Here is a 21,689-nt window from a genome sequence, read left to right as displayed (position 1 = left end):
CATAAAGTTACCAGAGATGGGTGCAAGTCTGGACAACCACCAAATGACAGCATAGAATGAATGTACAGTAATTCTTTGCTATTTTAGCTGCCATCTAATGGTTGCCTTTCCTTTATGATCAACTGCTTTCTCTCATCTTGAGTTGTGCAGTTGGGAGAATGACATGTGCAAATCAGCAGCATGAAGAATACAGCCAAGAAAGGAATTAGAACTAAGATAAGAATATTTGAAGACTAAGGTATCTGCTTCATAATGTTGTGGGGAAAAGCAATTTTTTTTTGCATTTGGCAACTGTTGATAGAAGCAGTTGTTCTTAGAAATGTTATCGCTAAATCATAAATATTATTTAGCATGAATGGCTGCATATTAAGGCCAAACCAATCTGAGATACCTAAACACAACTTGTATACACATTGTGGTAACTTACCAAGATAAAATCTTAGCCTGTGAATATCAATTGTGTCAAAGTGGTCACAAGATAGTGATAGTTATGCTCTTGCAATATTTTACAGAAAAATACTCAAAGAAAGATAATTCAATCAAGAGATGGACACCAGTTTATGTAAAAAATGAAGTGTATTTCAGAATATTTGAACATCAACATGCAGGTACAACATGGATAAAAATTATTGCACCTATATTATGTGGTAATTATTCAAGTTTCTAAAACAGTTCTATTCCACATCACCCTCTGCTTGTCAGATTTCAAGCTTGAAAACACAACTCAGCATGGAACTGAGTTTACAACCTCCAAAACAACCAAAATCAACACACAGTGTAAACACACACAGAGCTGTAAAATCATCTACTAGAAGTACGGCATTATCCTTCATGTCCATAAGACAGAACTGGAGAAAAACTGTATCTTTCCCCCACAGGAAATAACAAACAAAAAATTCCAAATCACATCTTAATTCAGTGCTAATGAGGAAAGAAACTCACAAGTCATTCCTCGTACCCTGTTGCATGGCGAGCGTTTTGGAGTATAACCATTACCACAAAACCTTAGGCATCCTTCTCCAGAAGTGGTTTTTAGCAAGGCTAAACGTCTAATATTTACACTAAATATCAATCTAGTTATCTTGCATTCTGTGAAGTATTATCAAATACAACAGGTGCATATGACAACTTTTAAGGTTGGCTGAGAGAGAAAAAAAAGTTATATTTAGATAGCCAAACAAAGAGGAACCGGATAGTGTATAAGATGGTTATTTCATCTATCCTATGCCTAATTAGAATTATTATATTAATAAAACATGGAGATTTGGCCAATTAGGTCATCACCAAATGGTTTAACTGGATCCCAAATAGAATCTCTTTCCCTCAATAGTTTCTATTCATCCATTACATGCCACAGGCGCTGCAGGCTTGATTCTTCCAGGTGCTTTTAAAATGTTGAATTTTATCTCCTGTGGCATCATGATTGTCACAATTGCCCACCCTCTCCTTCTCTCTTTCTTTCTGCTATGGAGCCTAAATGGAACTTCCTTTCTTTTTATCTCTGCTATTGATATAGAGCCATAGCTGGAAAAGTAGTGGTGAAAGAAAAAGACTTCTGCAGCCTTTAAGAGGTTTCCTGGTTATACTAAAAAAAGGCATATCAAAAAGGTAATACAGTACCTAAGTGATAATACATACATGTGCTAGCCTACATAGGCTAAACAGAGATGCAAATCCTTTGGCTGTTTTTGTGTATACTAATACATGAACGTACCCAGGCCTCCAATTGATATAGTGTAAATTGTAATTTTGTTTACATTATTCAAGTTCTAAGTGGCTAAGTCATCAACTCATATTAGCAACAATCCCTTTTTCCTAAATATACTTGTCTATTGGAGAGCAGTGAAGCAAAGTGACAGGATGGTAAAACACAAAGGATTTTTAAAAAAAAAGATAGGCCTGGAGGACAGTGCATAAGGTTAGTTATATGTATAAGTGGCAGGATAGAGCAGACAATCATATCTCATGAGATTATTATGAGTAATATTATTGGAGAAATTCAGAAGCTTCAAGTTAATATATGAAAAAAAATCAATGGATTTTTATAGCACTGCTACACACAGAGGGCGCTTCTTCTTTTACACGCATTCAAGCACACATCATGCACTTAAGAGTGGTTAATGTTAAAAGAATACCAGCTCAAAAATAAGTTGGTCCAGAACTGAAATCAAAGGATTAAAAAATATTTAGTACTAAATATTGCGGGAAGGTGGGGGGAGAGGATACAAGATGTATCACAAGAAATGTGATGATGAAGTTAATAGAGTTTAAATAGTAAAATGTTCCCAGTTAAAAAATAAATACTGATTTGGAAAATAGAAATGGTGCAGGAAGAGAGCTGATTTCTGCAACATGGCAGAATGATGAAGCTACCTTATAATGAACTACAAGGTTTGCCCTTGAGAATTATTTCATATACCAGATGATCACTTCAGCATGTGTAGCTCTCAGACTATACAAGTAATAATTTTGTTTGTCCACACATACAGATATATACTGTTACAAGAGACTATGAGTTAAATTCATAGGTATTTTGCAGGGGGAGGATTGAAATACCTACTTTTGCCTTTAAATGATAATAAGTAATAATCTTGAAATGTTCTATTGCTTAACTGAGTATATAATATCAGTGCAGTGTTCTAGTTTTAGCTGTCTTTATTATTATTATTATTATTTTAAAAAAGCACCAAACAATGTTGCACTCTCAAAAAAGTATAAAAAGGATTCTAAGAAAACATAGGCATTTCTGAAATGTAGGTAAATGAAGCAACTAAAATATATTCATTTGCATGATACTGGAGATTTTTCCTGAAGCTGTAAATGCTACTTTGCTTTTAGTGGTTCGTCTCTGCCCTTCCCTGACCAACAAACACAGTACCTTCCTATCAGTTATTCCCATCCAATCAGAACTTTCCTGCTGGGTGTTAACTCCTTCTGCTACCAACTACCAACAGGTTAAGGTGGAATGGTCTCAAAGGTTCACTGTCTCCAGAATACAGTGTCTGTGCTAGGGCGCTGCTAATACACTTAGAGCTACAGTAACGGAAGTACCTTGTACCTCTTTTTAAATATTTGCTTGCTCTGAGCAAGGTAATATTGGTAAGGCAACTAGCATTAAAAATTCCCCAATGATGGAGTGTCATACTATTTTTAAGGCAACGAAAAAAACATAAGAACAAAACCCCAACATTTATTTTGTCAGATTGCTCAGACGAGCCCCGTTTAAAAAAGATACTAACCCACTGCATTAGCTAACAAAGCTCCCTCTACAGATAGTTGTGAAAGATAACAACTATGTAAGAATAAAGGCGTGCAGTGGCATTAAGAATTGTAAAAGAATCCATGCATTGTATTTATTCTTCCCTATCAATATAAGGAAATTAAAATCTGGAAATAAGGACAAACACTTGGAGCTAGTGTCAAAACGTATCCTTGTCGAGCAAGCAGCCTTATATGGTAAATAAAACAAACTGACATTTTGAGCGGGTATGGGAAGAAAAACACTCAAAAGATAATGCAGGGGATGCTCCAAATTAAAAGGAAAAGGAGGGGTGATTTTGCTTTAAAGATACCCTGTAAAAGAGGGATCGAATGGCAAACGCTGTATACAAAAATAGAACTGCAATGGAAAAAGGCGAGAATATGAAACACAAATCTACAAAAAATAGATGTATAGGCTTCTTGATTTATATTTGAGTTCAGCTAATGTTGTCTTTGTTTTTGAATGGAGATGCTGCTATATTCTTTTTCACAGCATCAGTTTTTGACCGCAAGAAGTCTTTTGTTTGGGACTGACCTCCAGCCTCACTGACTTTTCCTGGCACTAGAGCAGTCTCCTTCTTTGAACTCAAACCATCATCTGGCCCAGAAGAACTCCTCAGGTTCCAGTTTCCATCTGCTGGAACTTCAAGTAGAGGTAGTTGCAATTTCTCTTCCAAAATTTCAGAAGCATCAGACATACCAGGCTGTGACTTTTTTGGTATTATCCGACATTCCGACTCCCAAGAAAGTGGACTTTCTGATGTAACGTGGGAATCACAAATTTTAATGAGGCCGCCTATATTGAACGTTTTGGTTGATTCTGGATTCAGATCTTCAAGTAGCGTCTCCTTGGAGCCTTGTTTGAACAGGTTTTTATCTTTTCTATCTTTTTCTACTTTTCTTGAGCTGGAGATGTTCAATCCCACTGCACTCCTCGCACTTATCGAATGAGCGGGACAAGCTGCTTTTCCACTTTCAATTGAGGCATCAAGCATAAACGCACTTCCTGTAGGACAACTTACGTTTTTATCACTTGGGTGACCTCTGTGTTTTGAAATTCCCACTACAGAAGACAAAACTTGTTCTTCGACTTTAGGAGACATTTGTTCAAAAGCTTTGCCAAAGTTTGTTAGGTTCTCAATACTAGCATTCTCCTTCATAGGTTGATACTCCCAATTCTGAGATGCGTCTTTGCAGTCTATTTGGCTTACTAATGGAAGAGAGCTTGTGTTAGTTGTGCAAGAAGAAGAAGAAGAAAGTGCTAACAAAGGCATTTTATCATGAAACAACAGATAGGTGGCTTCTTCAGAAGCAGATTCCTTTGTATTATTTTTGCCACCTGCTATTTCTGAACAGTCACCTTGACCAAACTGTCGGAATCTTACTGGGAGGCACTTTGTCTGCTCTGGACCATCTGTAGTTTTTGGGATAATCTGTACTTCCTTAGGGTCTTCAGAATCTTTAAAACAGATGCCCTGTTGAACAACAACATTCTTACCTTGTATTGATTCTGTTGCTGTCTTGCATTTTGATATTAACTGTTCTGGTTCAAAGTACTCAGGTTTTCCTGTAGAGGAAGCTATTGCACAAATTTCAGACTGGGACTCATTTATGCCAGTCCCCAATGCCCTTTCCACCTCTTTTTGTTGTGGCTGGTTTACCTCTCTCTGCACATTGCCCATTTTTGGTTCCTCTGGAAGAAAAGCATCGTCTTCCATGCTATCTTTGCTTTCTAAACTGGAACAAGGCTTCATATCCCCAGTGAAAGGATTGCAACATGGGTGTTCTCTCATGAAGGATGGCCTGTCCAATCTTTTCCCATCTTGACTATCTTCCGACCCTTCATCAGTTTCATCTTCAGAAGAATCTACTTCTGTAATGGCCTCCTGCTTCTGTAGAGATTCTCTTCTTTCTACCCTATCCTGTCGAATGGCCCCAAGTTTTCGAGAAGAAGGCTTTTGAAGTGTCCCTTTTTCTGCTGGCCCAACTTTAGCACCAGATGTTTCATTTATTGATTCCTGCCAACTTTGGAGACCCGGATCTCTCTGAAGCATGTCCTTTTTGAATTCAGAATGGGAAATATCCAGGCTATGCTTACGTGAAGTGGGCAGCTTTTTTTCTGAGGAAGATAAGGAAGAGGTCAGCTTCTCAGCTGACTGGACTCTTTTCAACAGTGGTGATCTTGGTGGTTCAGCACTCTTTGGCCGTGAAATCTGCCGGGCCAAAGGAGGGGAGGAATGTAACTTTACGGGGAAAGACTGCATGATGCTTGAACTCCCAATTGAATGCCCTGGCAAAGGGGACGGGGAACGCTGAGGGGATGTAGATTGTGGAGTGGGTGAAGGTGTATGAGCTAGTGGTGAAAGAGGAATGTTTCCAGCTGATTTACGTCTTGGAGATCGATACTGTCGTTGAAGTTTTGGGGCTAGTCCATGTAATGAGCTGGGCCTGATATGCCCTGAACTAGCTGGAGAATTGGGAACACTGGAACCAGGTGAGCTGCTCTGAGAAGAGTTTCCACCAACTGTGAACATCAAAACAGGAGGATGGTAAATCACAAGCATTGTGAGGCTGAATTTAGAAAAAATGAAGACTAATGCAATCAAAGCAATAAAGTGCAATCAACCATACTTTATCAATGCACTGCACTTCAATATTATTTTATAGTATGTCTTGGTTGTCTTTTGGAGGCCTTTTTTCTCATACTAAATACAGTAATACCTCGTCTTACGAACCTAATTGGTTCCAGGGGAAGGTTCGTAAGACGAAATGTTGGTAAGACGAAACATTGTTTCCCATAGGAAACAATGTAAGATCAATTAATCCATGCAACGAAAAAAAAACCCTGCAAAAAAACGCCGCCGCCCGGCTGTCACCTTTAAAAACAGCCGGGGGGCTTCCCAGCGTCCTCCTGAACCTGAACGGGGGGTTTCTCGGAAGTTTGGGTTTGGCGTTCGGGTTCAGGAGGACGCTGGGAAGCCCCCCCGGCTGTTTTAAAAGGTGACAGCCGGGCGGCGGGGCTTCTCGGCGGCCTCCCGAACGCCAAACCCGGAAGTTCGGGTTTGACGTTCGGGTTCAGGAGGACGCTAAGAAGCCCCCCAGCTGTTTCAAAAAGTGACAGCCGGGCGGTGGGGCTTTGCGGCGGCAGCGGGTTCGTAAGAAGAGGCAAAAAATTTCTGAACCCCGGGTTCGTATCTCGGGTTGTTCATAAGATGAGGGGTTCGTATCATGAGGTACCACTGTATACTTTTTGAGAAATACACTTATTTGAAGCTGCATAGTTTAATTCTTCTGCTTATGTTGGTTATAAACTCTACACTGTATCCTAATCTTTGGCGTAAGCTGATTTGTAGAATTAGTTATTCATATACATATTGTAATTTTAACTGTTAATGCGTTCACTGACTTTCATACTGGGGAAGTTATATTGGTAGTGTCTATATTAAAAAGTGAATATGGTATTTTTAAAAGTAAAAGACAGCATAGCAATTAAAAGTACAAGCTGCAAAAATCACCCTAAAATAGTATTTCATGATATCTAACATTTTATGCTTCTTAAATATTAAGAGCTTAATATATTATTCTCACATTAATAAATTCCTTTGAGTATTCTTCCTGCACCTGGCAACCAGCTTCATTAGCTGCTTGGGCTATGTGATTCTGTGATTTTAAAGAGCCCATCACAAACTTTCAATTGGCTTGCAGCTGTCATTTCTTGTTTAGAAATGAGAATGTGGATGGTTTATTCCCCCTCTACCCTTCAGTTTTAGAAAACGCGTTCAGTTGAGAGTATTTGATTCAAGTCTTCTGCTTTCTATTCCTTTTTTACCTAAATGTGGAGGTTCAGGGGTAGACCGGTAACCCTGTGTTGGAGAACGAGGAGAGAGATTGTGTGTAGGCGAACCAGGAACGCTTTCCCCAGATGATAGAGAACGGTTGAGGGAAGATAAACTTCTACTTGTGTGAAGCAGGGAGGCCTGCTTGGTAATCTTCCTGAATAATGAGCTCTTCTTCTTACTGGAATAAATAAAAAATAAGGGTAATCAATAGCAAAGGAAGCAACCATGTGAGATCCCAAAGGTGCTTTTTCAAGTGTCAACTGGACTTTCTGGTTTCTTCTTTGAAGATGTTTCGCTTCTCATCCAAGAAGCTTCTTCAGCTGAAGAGAAAAAACCAGAAAGTGCAGTTACCTCTTTAAAAGGTACCTTTGGGACAACCATGACCAGAAAGACTGAGAATCTCCATAGAAACCAAATGTGATCCATAAGGGGTCACTGGCTCATTATTTATATCAAGCTATAAATAAGAGTTATTTTTAATAAAATATAAGAAATAATAAGAAACCGAGTAGAAAATTAAAGGACACTAACATACAACTACAGTTTGAGGAATTCTGGATATAATCTATTCTTGGTAGTATGTAACTTTTGTAACATAAAAATAACATTTATTTACCCATACTGACAATTATTGTTATAAAAGAGTTCAAATTTACAAACCTTTCCTGCCCATCTTTTGTTTTGCTTTTCTTGTTCCTTCTAGCCATTTTCGATTTATGACTGGCCTTCCGAGCTGGTCCCAATTTGATCGATGTGTTCTCCAAAGGTGTGGTGGATATGGACACTTTATTTCCACTCTGGTAGAAAGAAAACCACATATTCTGATTTTTAAAATGCATTTTTAATATGATTTGGTACAGTCAGACATGAAAGCAAGGGAATGTATCAGTTTGTAACTCAATGACTTAAATTCTTTTCACCTGGCCTCTTCCTGCCAAAATATAGTTTGCCTTTAGAAAGTACTACTAGAGGGATTTCTTGAATCAAACTTAGCTCATTGATTAGACAATGTTTTTTCTAGTTGAATGACAGAGCTGAAGAGATTGTGAATGTAAAATGCTATTAATCCAGTATAAACTTTGTAGAATACTCAGGAGATAGAAGACTATCACCAGAAGCATCATATTAGAAATTCTATCAAGCAGCATGCCTCCTATTTTCATCTTTGGATTTCTTTCTTCTTCTAAAGAACGGAAGAATCACAGATTCAAAATACCTATTTCAATTACTTCCAAAGCAAGTATCTAGGCAAGGCAACTGGCTAAAATGTACCTGCCCAAAGCAATTCCTTTGCAGGAATTATTTATGAAATGATTGGATTTAATGAATTAAATATTACAATACTGTATAACCCATGAAGAAATTGTGTGTTTACTTATCAATGGGCATTATTCAATAGGATATATTCCAGAAAGTATTCCAAACTGCTATTAATTGGCTACAATTATTTTCTATTACTGTATTTGTAAATGAATAACAATTTTCCGAATAATGGATATTATTTGAGGACTAGGATAACACAATAATTGTAATTTACAAATAAAGTAAACAATAACTGCACATAAATATACAATACGCAGTAATAACCAAAAATAATCAAAACATATTTAATATTGGATAATTTTTATTAAGACTAGAATCTGTGTGCTGAACACAGATTTCAGAATATATCTACTGCAAAGGATTTTATTGCAATAGAGAATAGGTAGAATCAGTGGGTTATGTTTTAATGGTTTGAAATTTTTATACAGGGGCTCAACAGAATCAAGTCCAGCTTATAATTAAAATGATACTAGGCAGATCTACTTATGAAAAATTATGCAAAAGCCAAATTTTGACAGTGATAAACAAAAGTTGTAATTATTCAATTCAGGGGATGGGAGGTACTTATGGTTTCATTTCCATTCCACCCCCAACCTGTTATATCATGTAGTAAAATCTTCAATATTTATATTGATTAGTTTTCTATGGGATATCTTGACTATAAATTAACATACTACTATTTGTATTAATACATTTTATACCACAGGCAGATATATAGGGATTGGATACTGTAGCCTAGAGGATAATTCTCTGCCTTACAAGGCAAAGGTTGCAGGTTCAAGTCCCAGTGAGGGTATGGCTAGCTGATGAGGCCAAAATAAGGCCGAAATAGATCTATCCTAGTCTCCCTTAATTTTCAAATTCAGCAAAAACATGTGACACATACAGATAGAATTGTCGGCTATCAATAAAATTAACTGCCTTGAAATGGCCCTGGGTTGGGCTGAGAGGCAAAAAAGGAGCTGTGATGTTCCTTCAATATACCAGGGTGATTCGACACAAAATGTAACCCTTCCCTGGTACAGAGCTGAAAGGATTGGATACTGTGGCCTAGAGCAGTGTTTCCCAACCTTTTTTGAGCCGCGGCACATTATTCATATTTTCAAAATCCTGGGGAACACTGAACGGGGGGACGGGAGGGGGGGCGCGGGGGGCTAAAGAAAAGTTTGGACAAAAAAAATATCTTTTTCTCCATTTCACTCTATTTCTCCCTCCCTCTTTCTCTCTCTTCCTTCCTTCCCTTCTTTCTCTCTCTCCATCCCTCTTTCTTTTTTCCTCTCTTTTTTGCTCTCTTTCTCTCTCCCTCCTTCCCTCCCTCTATGTCTTTCTCTCTCCCTTGCTCTCTCTCTGCCTCTTGCTATCTGTCTTTCATTCTCTCTCTTTCTCTCTCTTTCTCTGTCTCTCTTGCTATGTCTCTTTCTTTCTCTCTCTCTCTTTCTCTGTCTCTCTGTCTCTCTTGCTATCTCTTTCTCTCTCTCTCTTTCTCTGTCTCTCTTGCTATCTCTTTCTTTCTCTCTCTGTCTCTCTTTCTCTCTCTCTTTCTCTCTCTTTCTGTGTCTCTTGCTATCTCTCTTTCTCGCTCTCTATCTTTCTCTCTTTCTCTGTCTCTCTCTCTCTTGCTTTGTCTCTCTTTCTCTCTCTCTCGGGCGGGGGGGGCGCGGGGGGGCTAAAGAAAAGTTTGGACAAAAAAAATATCTCTTCCCCCATTTCACTCTATTTCTCCCTCCCTCTTTCCTCCCTCCCTCTTTCCATTATATCTCTCCCTCCCTCTTTCCTTTCTATCTCTCCCACCCTCCCTCCCTCTTTCCTTTCTATCTATTTTCTTTCTATCTCTCCCTTCCTCTTTCCATTGTATCTCTCCCTCCCTCTTTCCTCCCTCCCTCTTTCCTTTCTATCTCTCCCTCCCTCTTTCCTTTCTATCTATTTTCTTTCTATCTCTCCCTCCCTCTTTCCTCCCTCCCTCTTTCCTTTCTATCTCTCCCTCCCTCTTTCCTTTCTATCCTTCTCTCCGTCCCTCAGCGGCGGCAAAGAAGAAGGAAGGCAGGCTGCAGAGGGCACCGAGGACAAGAGCGCTCGCTCGCTCCCTCGCCCTCTGACTTCCCTCCCTCGCTGCTGAAGGGACGAGCACGGGGACGAGCGCACACGCGGGCCCGCTGCAAGAAGTTTTTGTTTGTTTGTTTTTTTTCCTTCCCCCGCCTCACGGGAGAGAGAGAGAGAGAAAGAAAGAGCGCAGCCAGGGAAAGCGGCAAAGGACTCCTTGCCAACCAAAAAGGGGGTGGGGGTGGTGAAGGCAAAGCCTGGGAGGCGGGGAAGGGAAAAGCGGGAGACCCCCAGACAGAACGGCTGAGGGGAAGGAAAGACGGAAGGAGGGAGGGATTGAGAAGCAAAGCCAGGGAGGATTGAGAGAAAAGGGGAGCAGCGCGCGAGAGAGAGGGGCAGGGCGGGCTTTCCCGAAACGGACGGAGAAAGCCCTCTCTCGCAGCAAAAGCGCTCCCAGCCAGGGGGCTGCGAGAGAGGGCATTCTCCGTCCGTTTCTGGAAAGCCCGCCCCAGCACCGGCAGCGCCCTGTCCAGCTGGAGCTTCCCTAGGAGCTCCGCGGCACGCCGGTTGGGAAACGCTGGCCTAGAGGTTAATTCTCTGCCTTACAAGGCAAAGGTTGCAGGTTCAAGTCCCATTGAGGGTATGGCTAGCTGATGAGGCCAAAATAAGGCCAAAATAGATCTATCCTAGTCTCTCTTAATTTTCAAATTCAGCAAAAACATGTGACACACACACACATATATATATACCGTGTATATATATATATATATATACGGTATATATATATGTGTGTGTGTGTCTATATATATATATTTGTATATTTGTTTTGTATATTTGTGTATATATATATATATATTTGTTTTCGTAAATTTTCACGGGTATATGTATGTAGAAACGTCGCATAAACATGCAAAATATTACACAGGGCAAAACCCGAACTCAGAACAATCTACATATATATATATATATATATATATATATATATATATATATGTGTGTGTGTGTGTGTGTGTGTGTGTGTGTGTGTGTGTGTGTGTCAAATGATTTTTTTATAAAATATATATAAAAATATATAAAATATATAAAAATATAAAAATATATAAATATATAAATATAGACAATTATATTATGATGAGGCATGATGAACTGTACTAGCTCCCAACACTTTTCAGGAAGAAAAAGATTTTCATGGCTTTGGATCATTAAATATGTAGAAATGATAAGAGATGATCCCCTCATCAAGCCTTGGATAATATATCATCAAATTTCAATTAGCAATCTAGCAGCTGGTTGTTTTTTTTATTGCAATTTCTAAATCTTCTTCAAAAAGCAAATATATACAATGCATTACACTAATCCCAAGGTTTCAAACTCAAGGCCCGTGGGCAAGATCCAATCCACGGGGTGCTTAGACCTAGCTCAAGGGGCTGCTCTGTAAATAGCAAAGGACCAGCCTGTGGTGCCTCTCCCAGCAAAAATGGAGTTCGATAGGGCTGCTCTCTCAAGCTCCGTTTTCACTGGCAGACGGTTGCGGGAGGCCATTGCAGCCGAAAACGGAGCTCTGGAGCCTGTTTTCGCTGGCAGAGTGCTCGGGCCACCACAGGACAAGCCTGTTGTGATGACCAAGTAATCTTGAGTTGGCCACGCCCACCTTGGCCATGTCCCTTCCAGATCAAACACAACTCCGATGCCAACCTCAATGAAATTGAGTTTGATACCCCTGCATTAATCTATTTGGAGGTCACAAAAACATCAGTAGTCTGCAACTGCCTTCTGCCGCACGAATCCCAGCGACCAGTTAGGTCCCACAGAGTTGGCCTTCTCGGGGTCCCGTCGACTAAACAATGTCATTTGGGGGGGACCCAGGAGAAGAGCATTCTCTGTGGCGGCCCCGACCCTCTGGAACCAGCTCCCCCAGATATCAGAGTTGCCTCCACCCTCCTTGCCTTTCGCAAGCTCCTTAAAACCCATCTCTGTCGTCAGGCATGGGGGAATTGAAATTTTTCCCTTCCCCCTAGGCTTATAGAATGTATACATGGTATGCTTGTTTGTATGATTGGTCTCTTAAATTGGGGTTTTTTAGATTATTTTTAATATTAGATTTGTTACATTGTCTTCTTTATTGTTGTTAGCCGCCCCGAGTCTTCGGAGAGGGGTGGCATACAAATCAAATCAAATCAAATCAAATCAAATCAAATCAAAAATAAATAAATAAATAAATAAATAAACAAACAAAAACAAACAAACTACAATATCAGATTTTTAAAAATGTATTCTGTATAATATGATCCTTATATGGAAAAATTCATTTTAAATAGTTCAAAGTTACTAGCAACATTTTTTATTAATATTTAAGCTCATGGATATCACTCCTGTTATACAGCAGGCCTCAATTTTCAATCTTTACCTTCAGGACCAACTCTACCACTTCTGTATGAACCAATCCATGTACAGGCTCTCCATTCACATGAGTTATCAAGTCTCCTGCTCTTAGACCAGCCTCACTTGCTGGGCCACCTTCTTCTACATGCTGTAATAATAGAGAATAAAGTGGAAATAATAATAGCAATACATTAATAATCTGTTCATATTAAAACATTCCAATTCCATGCATAAATAACTGTTTCTGATTGTACTTAGGGCATTTCACTTACAAATCATATGCTACTGTTAGCGAGGTCTATTCTATCAATGTTCAAGCATTCTCTAATGTTAGTAGTACAGAAATTTCAGAATCAAAATAGATAAACAATTAAATATAAGAATGACAAATAAGACATTTTTTGACGTCCAGGTATAATATGATGACTTAAAGACAGCTCTGCAAAAGTGGAGCTGACAACTGTGTCAAAGATCTGGATTGATTCTTTGAAACATTTCTGGATAAGAAGTAGGTAGCTACTCCTTGCAAGAAGACAACAGGGTAGCAAATTTTTTTGTAGGTTTGAGCACCAGAAGACAATGATATTAGCCATCTTGCTTGCAACCACAGCAGAGACTTTTAAAGGACATTCAATGAGCAAACCTCACTTTCTAATAATTTTCAGAAATTGCTCATTAATTACTTCTAAGCTACTAGAGATCTTCTCTAAGCTGCTTGAAAATGTCAAGTTTAAAAATGCCATGTGAGTCTACCTTCAATATTGAATGAAAGAAAATGTAAATCATAAGCTAAAGAATTGGAAAAATATGAAATAAGCAGCAAAAATCTAAATGTTTTGATCTCAGACATGGTAAAAATACTAAGTGGCCAGATAAAATTGGAATATTGATACATTTTACTATTATAATTAAAATTCTTAAGAAAATTATATATAAAAATGAGAAAAAAGATGGAGTTCTGGTTGTTACATGTGGCTTATGTTTACTGGCAGCTGTATGCATAATGCAGTTTTTGTAAAGTCATAACAAATAAGGATCAGAAATCAATTTATTGAACTATTCTATTTCCTATTATGATTATATTGATGCTTCAAAGATCAATTTCTACTTAAATAAACACTGAGTGAAGCCTAAGGGGAACTTGGAACAAAATTTTGCTTCCCTTCAATTGTGAACATGGCATAACAGACAATATTTATTGTGAAAAAATAATCCAGGCAAATAACAACATATCTGTAAAGAAAATATAATCAAAGCAAGACAAATTATGACACAGATGAACTAAACTCAAAATTCTTATCAATTAACTGAGAAGACAGTAATGCTTTAAGACATGTAGCTAAATGTAAGCCAATGTGTAAAAAAAATAACCACCTAAGACTAGAGAGATCTGAAACAGACAATCATTGTCAAAACAACTCAGAAGGAATTAAATGTAATTAACCTATAGCAGATTATAGGTTTCAACTTTGATATTTCCATGCATCAACTATACTTTTCCCCCAAAATAAGACATCTCCTGATAATAAGCCCAATCGAGCTTTTAAATGCATGTCATTAAGGCCAAGCACTTATTTCAGGGTTCAAAAATATATATAAGACAGGGTCTTATTTGGGGGAAAACATAGTACACATATTTTCTTTTACAAAGGAAGTCATCATTCCAGAGGTAAATCTGGGAAAAATTGCTTAGGTATAAGCAAGGGTTTTTAAAATTAAGCTAAAGGTACCGCACACTGCTCTAATGTTCAAAGCAGGCTCTTACTAAATTACTATATATCACGGCATAAAAATCCAATAAGTCCATTCATACCCAGACTATGTGATGCACTGAATAGATATCACTGTTCCCCATGTAGACTCTAATTGCACGAAGCGAAAAACCATAATTCTTCCCAGCTCGATGGATGATGATTGGTGGCTTGGGATTCGTAACAGCAGGAGAATAGTCTCGGCTTGGAGATGAGTCTCTTGAAGATGGGTTGGAGGAGAGAGAGTGAGGTGACATTGGACTCGCCAATGGCGAGCAGGTATGGTGTTCTACATGAACAAAGAAAATGCTTCCAAATTAGAAAACCTAGTTTTCCAAAGAAAATAAAACTTGCAATAATGTGTTCTGACTGCAGAACTCTCAAAGCTGCTTTTTATTTTTCTTCCCCATTGTGGAAAAAGATGCTATAATAATACCACCAGGAAAATGGCAAATTTGTATTTTATACCTGGTGCAATTCAAATATGTGCTCAAAAATAAAATATTTTAAACTATGAATTTCTTGTTCAATTTTTAAAGAAATTATACATTAAAATGCCCCAGATTTTACTCTGTTATGAACTACAAACACATATTCACGAAGAAGCTATAGGAAACAAAATTAAACCTAATTGCAAATTGGATAAAACATTTTCCTAACTCTTAAAAGCAAAGAATTAAGTAGTGTGGCATATATTTGGATTCTTGTTTTGGGAAGGGAATTTTGTTTTTTTTATTATTAAATAAAATTCAGGTTTTTGTAGTTCATAATAGGCCTTTTTTTATTGTATCATCTTTCCTTAGGGGTGCAGTAGAGCTGATAGTGGCAATTTTATTGGCACCAGCAAGTAGACATATCAATGTTTTTCCTGTTGACAATATCAACATAGTACAGTGATACCTCATCTTACGAATTTAATTGGTTCCGGGAGGATGTTCGTAAGGAGAAAAGTTCATAAGACGAAACTATGTTTCCCATACGAAACAATGTGAAACCAATTAATGCATGCAAGCAAAAAAAAATAGCGCAAAAATGGCGCTCTGCTGGATGCCGCCGCCTGGCTGTCACATTTTGAAACAGCCGGGCGCTTCTCGGCATTCTCCCGAATGCCGAACACGAAAAGTTCAGGAAAAGTTCGGGTTCGGGAGAACGCCAAGAAGCGTCGCCGCCCGGCTGTCACCTTCACAGAAGAGCCATGGAGCTGTCGGCTGGTCGGGAGGCTCAAATGGAGGTGGGGAATCCCAATAGGGAATTCCAGGGGTGGAGCTTTGACGTCACAAAGACGTCCTTCCTGGAGTCCACGTTTCGGCCGGCCAGGAAGGATGTCTCTGTGACGCCAAATCTCCGCCCCTGGAATTCCCTATTGGGATTCCCCACCTCCGTTTGAGCCTCCCGACCGGCCGACAGCTCCACAGCTCTTCTGCGAAGGTGACAGCCAGGCGGCGGCGCTTCTCGGCATTCTCCCGAACCTGAATGCCGAACCCGAACTTTTGCTGAACTTCCGGGTTCGGCATTCAGGAGAACGCCGAGAAGCCCCACGGCTGTTTCGGAAGGTGATAGCCGGGCGGCGGCGCTTCTCGGCGTTCTCCCGAACCCAAACTTTTGCCGAACTTTTCATGTTCGGTGTTCGTGGTGGCGGGTTCGTAAGGCGAAAAAAGTTCATAAGAAGAGGCAAAAAGATTCCGAACCCCGGGTTCGTATCTCGAAAAGTTCGTATGACGAGGGGTTCGTATCACGAGGTACTACTGTATTACATTAGTGGCTAATATGAACTTCACGATTCTTGGAAATGACTTATCAAATATGTTTGAAATGATTTATCATTTATGATTTCACTAATTTGTTGATAAATCATTTATGAAGTGATTTATCAAAACAAGTTAGATTTAAAATGACCAGTATACAAATCATAGCTAAATCATAGCTAAATCACAGTGAAATCTCCCTCGGTATTATAACACAAGCTTATCCATGGCAAAACTATTATATTAAAGGTAGAATACTGTGATTCCTGGCAAACCGAGAAAAAGATGTTAAGATGGTCTTTCTATCTTAAAAAGTGGTTATTGTCACATTTAGCTGTAGTCTATTTTGTTGATTTTTTTTTAAGTCATTGAAATAGATAGGTTACCTGAGGGGATCAAGAGGGAGAGGGCAGTAGCTGACGCCGACTTGATCACTTTATTGACAGGCCGCGGGGAGGTCCGCTTTTCCCCAGAATCACCTGAAAGTAGCCGGTGTCGAGCTCGCCGCACAGCCAGATCACTGGTAGCCTTGGGAGTCATAAAGTCTGGACTTTCACTGCTGTTGCTGCGAGTATAATGATCGGAGACATCTGTAGCGTTCCCACCTACAATTTTTTTTAAAAAAAGGTCAGAGCCATATGGAATTTCTACTTGCCTCTCCTCCACAGGTGAGTGTGTTGTATGGCCCACCAAATTGTTTTTAAAAAGTGATATATTTAGAGCCACTTTAGCATATCTTCGGGACCGCCTCCTGCCGCACGAATCCCAGCGACCGGTTAGGTCCCACAGAGTCGGCCTTCTTCGGGTCCCGTCGACTAAACAATGTCGTCTGGCGGGACCCAGGGGAAGAGCCTTCTCTGTGGGGGCCCGGACCCTCTGGAACCAGCTCCCCCCTGAGATTAGGATTGCCCCCACCCTCTCTGCCTTTCGTAAACTCCTTAAGACCCACCTCTGCCGTCAGGCATGGGGGAACTAAAACACCTCCCCCTTGCCCATGCTGTTTTGTTGATTGATTGACTGTGTACCTGTTTTTTATATATATTGGGATTGTTTTATGAAATTACTAATTTTAAATTGTAATTAGATTGGTGGGCATTGGATTTGTTATTGTGTACTGTTTTTTATTATTGTTGTGAGCCGCCCCGAGTTTTCGGAGAGGGGCGGCATATAAATCCAATAAATCTAATCTAATCTAATCTAATTTCTGCCACTCTACTAGCTGTGGAACAGCTGAACAGCACTTCTGGTATTTGCAGCCTACCAGGATTTCTAATTCATCAATTCATCCCCTCAACAAGCTGTGCAGGCCTGGTCTAACCTGACAGGCCAAATTACGATCACGGGGCAAGAATTGGAGAAAATGTTGCCAGTCCCATATACCTGTAAAGGTTGAGCTGCTCATACTACTGGCAGTTGAAGAAGGTGTTTTTAGTCCATCGTTATCACCCAGTTGGAGTTCTCTTTTTATAGACTGTTCTGGAATTAGATGAGGAAGACTTTCCCGAGGTTGTGTCAGAGGCAAAGATGTCCCATCCAACTGTTTCTTTTTTCCTTCTTCCTCAGCTGAAATGGCAAAACGAGGCATTTCGAGAAGTCCAGAACAATGCCGACGGACAGTTAAGGGTGGGCTGGAGTCACTCTCTGTATGAGAGGATTCAGACACTGAGATATGTTTACGCAGTCTGAAAGAAAACAATAAAACACATTGCAATCACTGAGTTTGCACACAACAGGGTTTTAACAGTACTATAAATCCATTAAGGGTGGTAAAAGACCATAGTAATACTAAAATCAGGTAAAGATAATTAATTTGAACTAATAAAAAAAAAAGTAAGGACAAAGAAAAAAATCAGCCTGAACTTTATTTTTATTTATCTATTTATTACATTTATATTGACTATTTTTTACAGCAGTGGTCCCCAATCTTTGTGGGTTGGCGGTCGGGGGGGGCAGGAAAGTGGGGGCGGCATGAGTGGTGGGATGGGACACGCAGACACAGCCCTTGTGTGAGCCAGTGCGCATTCATTCATTCATTCATTCATTCATTCATTCATTCATTCATTCATTGGATTTGTATGCCGCCCCTCTCCGCAGACTCAGGGCGGCTAACAACAGCAATAAAACAGCATATAATAATAATCCAATACTAAAACAGTTAAAAACCCTTATTATAAAACCAGACATGCGTACAGACATAGCATGCATAAAATTGTAAAGGCCTAGGGGGAAAGAGTATCTAAATTCCCCCATGCCTGGCGGCAGAGGTGGGTTTTAAGCAGCTTATGAAAGACAAGGAGGGTGGGGGCAATTCTAATCTCTGGGGGGAGTTGGTTTCAGAGGGCCGGGGCCGCCACAGAGAAGGCTCTTCCCCTGGGTCCCACCAAGCGACATTGTTTAGTTGACAGGACCCGGAGAAGACCCACTCTGTGGGACCTAACTGGTCGCTGGGATTCGTGCAGCAGAAGGCGGTCTCTGAGATAATCTGGTCCAGTGCCATGAAGGGCTTGTATGCAGATCAACTTGCTTGAGTGGCGAGCTGGTGTGCTAGTGTTCGCCAGACTGCACGCAAATGTACAAGTGTCCGCCGGTCCACCACACATGCACGAGTGACCACTGGCCCGCCACTTGCATAAGTTGAGATGCACATGCATGCTCCAGTCAGCCACTCACATGGCCCACTTCCGAATAGGTCACGGCCTGGTAGTAGGGCATGGCCCAACAGCTGTTTTACAGGAAAGCAGCTTATGAGTGGGAGTTTCCTTAAGGTTACTCCTTTATTAACAGCTCTGTAAAGTAGTCTGTACTGAGAGAGAGGTATGTGTCCAAAGTCACCCTGTGAGCTCTGGGCCTCAGGGGGTCTAGAATTTGGGCGCTCCTGGTTTGTAGGCTGTTGCAGATGCGCTAATGGATCTTGCTTAAGCAGGATATTGAACAAGATGTGATCTATTGGTCCATAACTTAGAACTTAGAAATTCTAATTCTATGAATTAATCTCATCCCACTCTCCCTTTCTTTCATAAAGTTAAATTAAACATTGTCCTAAATTTGCATATAGTTTTCTGATTTCATACATGTTTTTCTCTCTTTCTCTCCAAAAAGTATCCCTTTCCCAAAAGACAAGTAGAACAGTTAAAATATATTCACACAAACTCACATTTCAGGAGATCCAATCACCCAGCTGCGGTCTCGACTCTTCAAGCCCACGAGGCTGTCATGTCTGTCATCCTTTTCTTCACTGAAGCTCCGTTTGGTGGGTGGGGGCGTTTTTCTTTCTTCATGGATGGAAAGACGTTCCATGCTGCTATATACCTACAGGTACAATGTTAACTGTTCATCAGCAAACTAAATTATTCAGAACTTAAAATACTGATTTTGATTATATCTTTTGATTAGCTTCTGTTACTTATCTGAAAATTGTATTCTCCAAAATCCATGAATTCTGAGAATTTAGACACATAAAACTAAACCCGTGAAGAGTGCTATACAAACGATTCTAAAGCTTACAGAATTGTTTAAAGTACAGCAACCAATACCCTCCATATATAGTGAAATTAGGCACAGATGCCACCATATCTCTTCAATTCCAAAGACCAACAATTCTTTAAAAAGTGAGTTACTTGAAACCAAGCACAATGGGATAGTGGACAGTGTGGATTCACAGATGACCATTCAATGTAAACTACCATAACAAGTAAAACAACATCCTTTAAATGGACATTGGAAGACAAGGAATAAACATTGATCCTGGAGAAATGATGTTAAATAATACAAATAAAGAAAACACAACTGGCTTCAAAAGAATGAAGTGAAGATAGTTTAGAGATTATTGGGGGGGGAGGCAAAACAATGTCTTGATTTAAGATTGACTTCAGTCGGAAGGCAATATCTGGGCAAATGATTATCTTGTCCCTATGAAAAATAAGAAAAGCGGATTCTCATTGTAAGGAACTTCTAAAAGCCAACAAGACAGCTATTAGAAAAGTTACTTTCAATGGGAGAAGATGTATTCAAAATGGTATCTTCAGGCTCAAAAGATTTTGACAGTAATACAGAGAGAACTGTTACTGGACATGATAATCAAACGTTATACCCAGATAACTTTCAAACTATGTGTGCTCTCTTGTAGCAACAGCTACTCAGAAAAGGAAACCTGAATTTCATCTTATATCTTCACATCTTTCACTGATAATGGATGTTATATAAAATTGTTGAGAGTGAGGCAGTGTATAAGTTTAAAATCACCATCACCACCTGTATTCTTGTTCTTGCGTTAACAAGAGTCTATCAAGTTAGTCTGTACTATCCTAGCACTGTCCTGACATTCTCTGGCATGTGAATCAGAAATGGGGATATCTACTTTCACAAAAAATGATGGAATGCCACCATAGATGCTTAGTCATTGGCAAGATGGGGTGATACCCTTGATAAAGGTAAAAACCATAGGGTTCCCCCAAAGGCAATAGAAGATTCAAACAATGTAATATTTACAAATGTCTGGCGTGTGACCTTCACCAAGGCAAACAGGGCATAGTTTATACCCATCTAGGGGGAAACTGGCAAAATGTAGTCCTTCTGATGGACAATCTGACAGATGCCTACAGCAAGAGGACAGTGATGACCAGACAACTGTTGGGAATCTTGAAGAACAAGAAGAAGAAGAAATAAAATGAATTGAATTAGGAAGGGGGGGAAATCATTTATAATTAAGCAAAATCTCAGAGTTGAATGTGCTAACACTGTATATATTTTAAAAAGTAGGAATTTGATGGACCTTCCAGGAGCAGAACTCTTATTAACCATACTGTATGCTTTAAGAAATTCAGAATGGACCTCTATACAAACACCTAAGGTGTGATGAAGAATAAAAAGATAATGGAAGCCAAATCTTTATCTAAGTGGAAGAAATGAACCATAATAATACATTTTATTTATATTTATTTTTACATGTATACACACACACACACACACACACACACATAATTAAATATATAACAATTAATTGGATTAAAAACATTTTATTGTACTGGTGCTCCCTAGAATTATTTTTAAAATAGTTCAAACAACATTTGAAACAGACATTTTGGAAAGCAATACTTTATCTGTTTAAGGCTGAAAATGAGTCAGTTGGTAACATTTAAACACCCATAGTTAATCTACTTACCCCTCCCCCCAAACCCCACAGTAATAAGCCTAACCCAAAGAGGTATTTCAAAGAGAAACTATATCCCCAACTGACCCCAGTGTGTCTTCAATCATGCCTCAGTGTTTTTACACTGGCATTTTAAATCACCAAAGAGTTAATTGGAAGGAGAAAAGAAATTCATGTTTCTAGGACTGAACTCAACTGA

At 39.4% G+C, this 21,689-nt stretch overlaps 1 protein-coding gene across 5 annotated transcripts in view; it reads right to left on the bottom strand.

The window, feature by feature from the left end:
* Positions 1-557: 557 nt before the first annotated feature.
* MAST2 (microtubule associated serine/threonine kinase 2) overlaps positions 558-21,689 on the bottom strand; it is a 175,337-nt gene continuing 154,205 nt past the window's right edge. For 4 of the 5 annotated variants that reach the window (XM_070745794.1, XM_070745793.1, XM_070745796.1 and 1 more), the window contains 8 exons: positions 19,496-19,650; positions 17,722-18,023; positions 16,728-16,946; positions 14,659-14,885; positions 12,871-12,993; positions 7,761-7,897; positions 7,091-7,278; positions 558-5,785 (listed from right to left, as the gene is read on the bottom strand). In XM_070745794.1, coding sequence (XP_070601895.1) covers positions 3,699-5,785; positions 7,091-7,278; positions 7,761-7,897; positions 12,871-12,993; positions 14,659-14,885; positions 16,728-16,946; positions 17,722-18,023; positions 19,496-19,650 — 3,438 coding nt within the window. In that variant the 3' untranslated portion in view covers positions 558-3,698. The remainder of the gene's footprint in view (positions 5,786-7,090; positions 7,279-7,760; positions 7,898-12,870; positions 12,994-14,658; positions 14,886-16,727; positions 16,947-17,721; positions 18,024-19,495; positions 19,651-21,689) is intronic. The other variant, XM_070745798.1, reaches the window with a different exon arrangement.

The sequence above is a fragment of the Erythrolamprus reginae genome, chromosome 3 (genome assembly GCF_031021105.1).
Source record: "Erythrolamprus reginae isolate rEryReg1 chromosome 3, rEryReg1.hap1, whole genome shotgun sequence".
Classification (NCBI taxonomy): Eukaryota; Metazoa; Chordata; class Lepidosauria; order Squamata; family Dipsadidae; genus Erythrolamprus; species Erythrolamprus reginae.
Note: the sequence above shows the minus strand (reverse complement) of the source record. Positions and strands in the feature narration are given on the sequence as shown.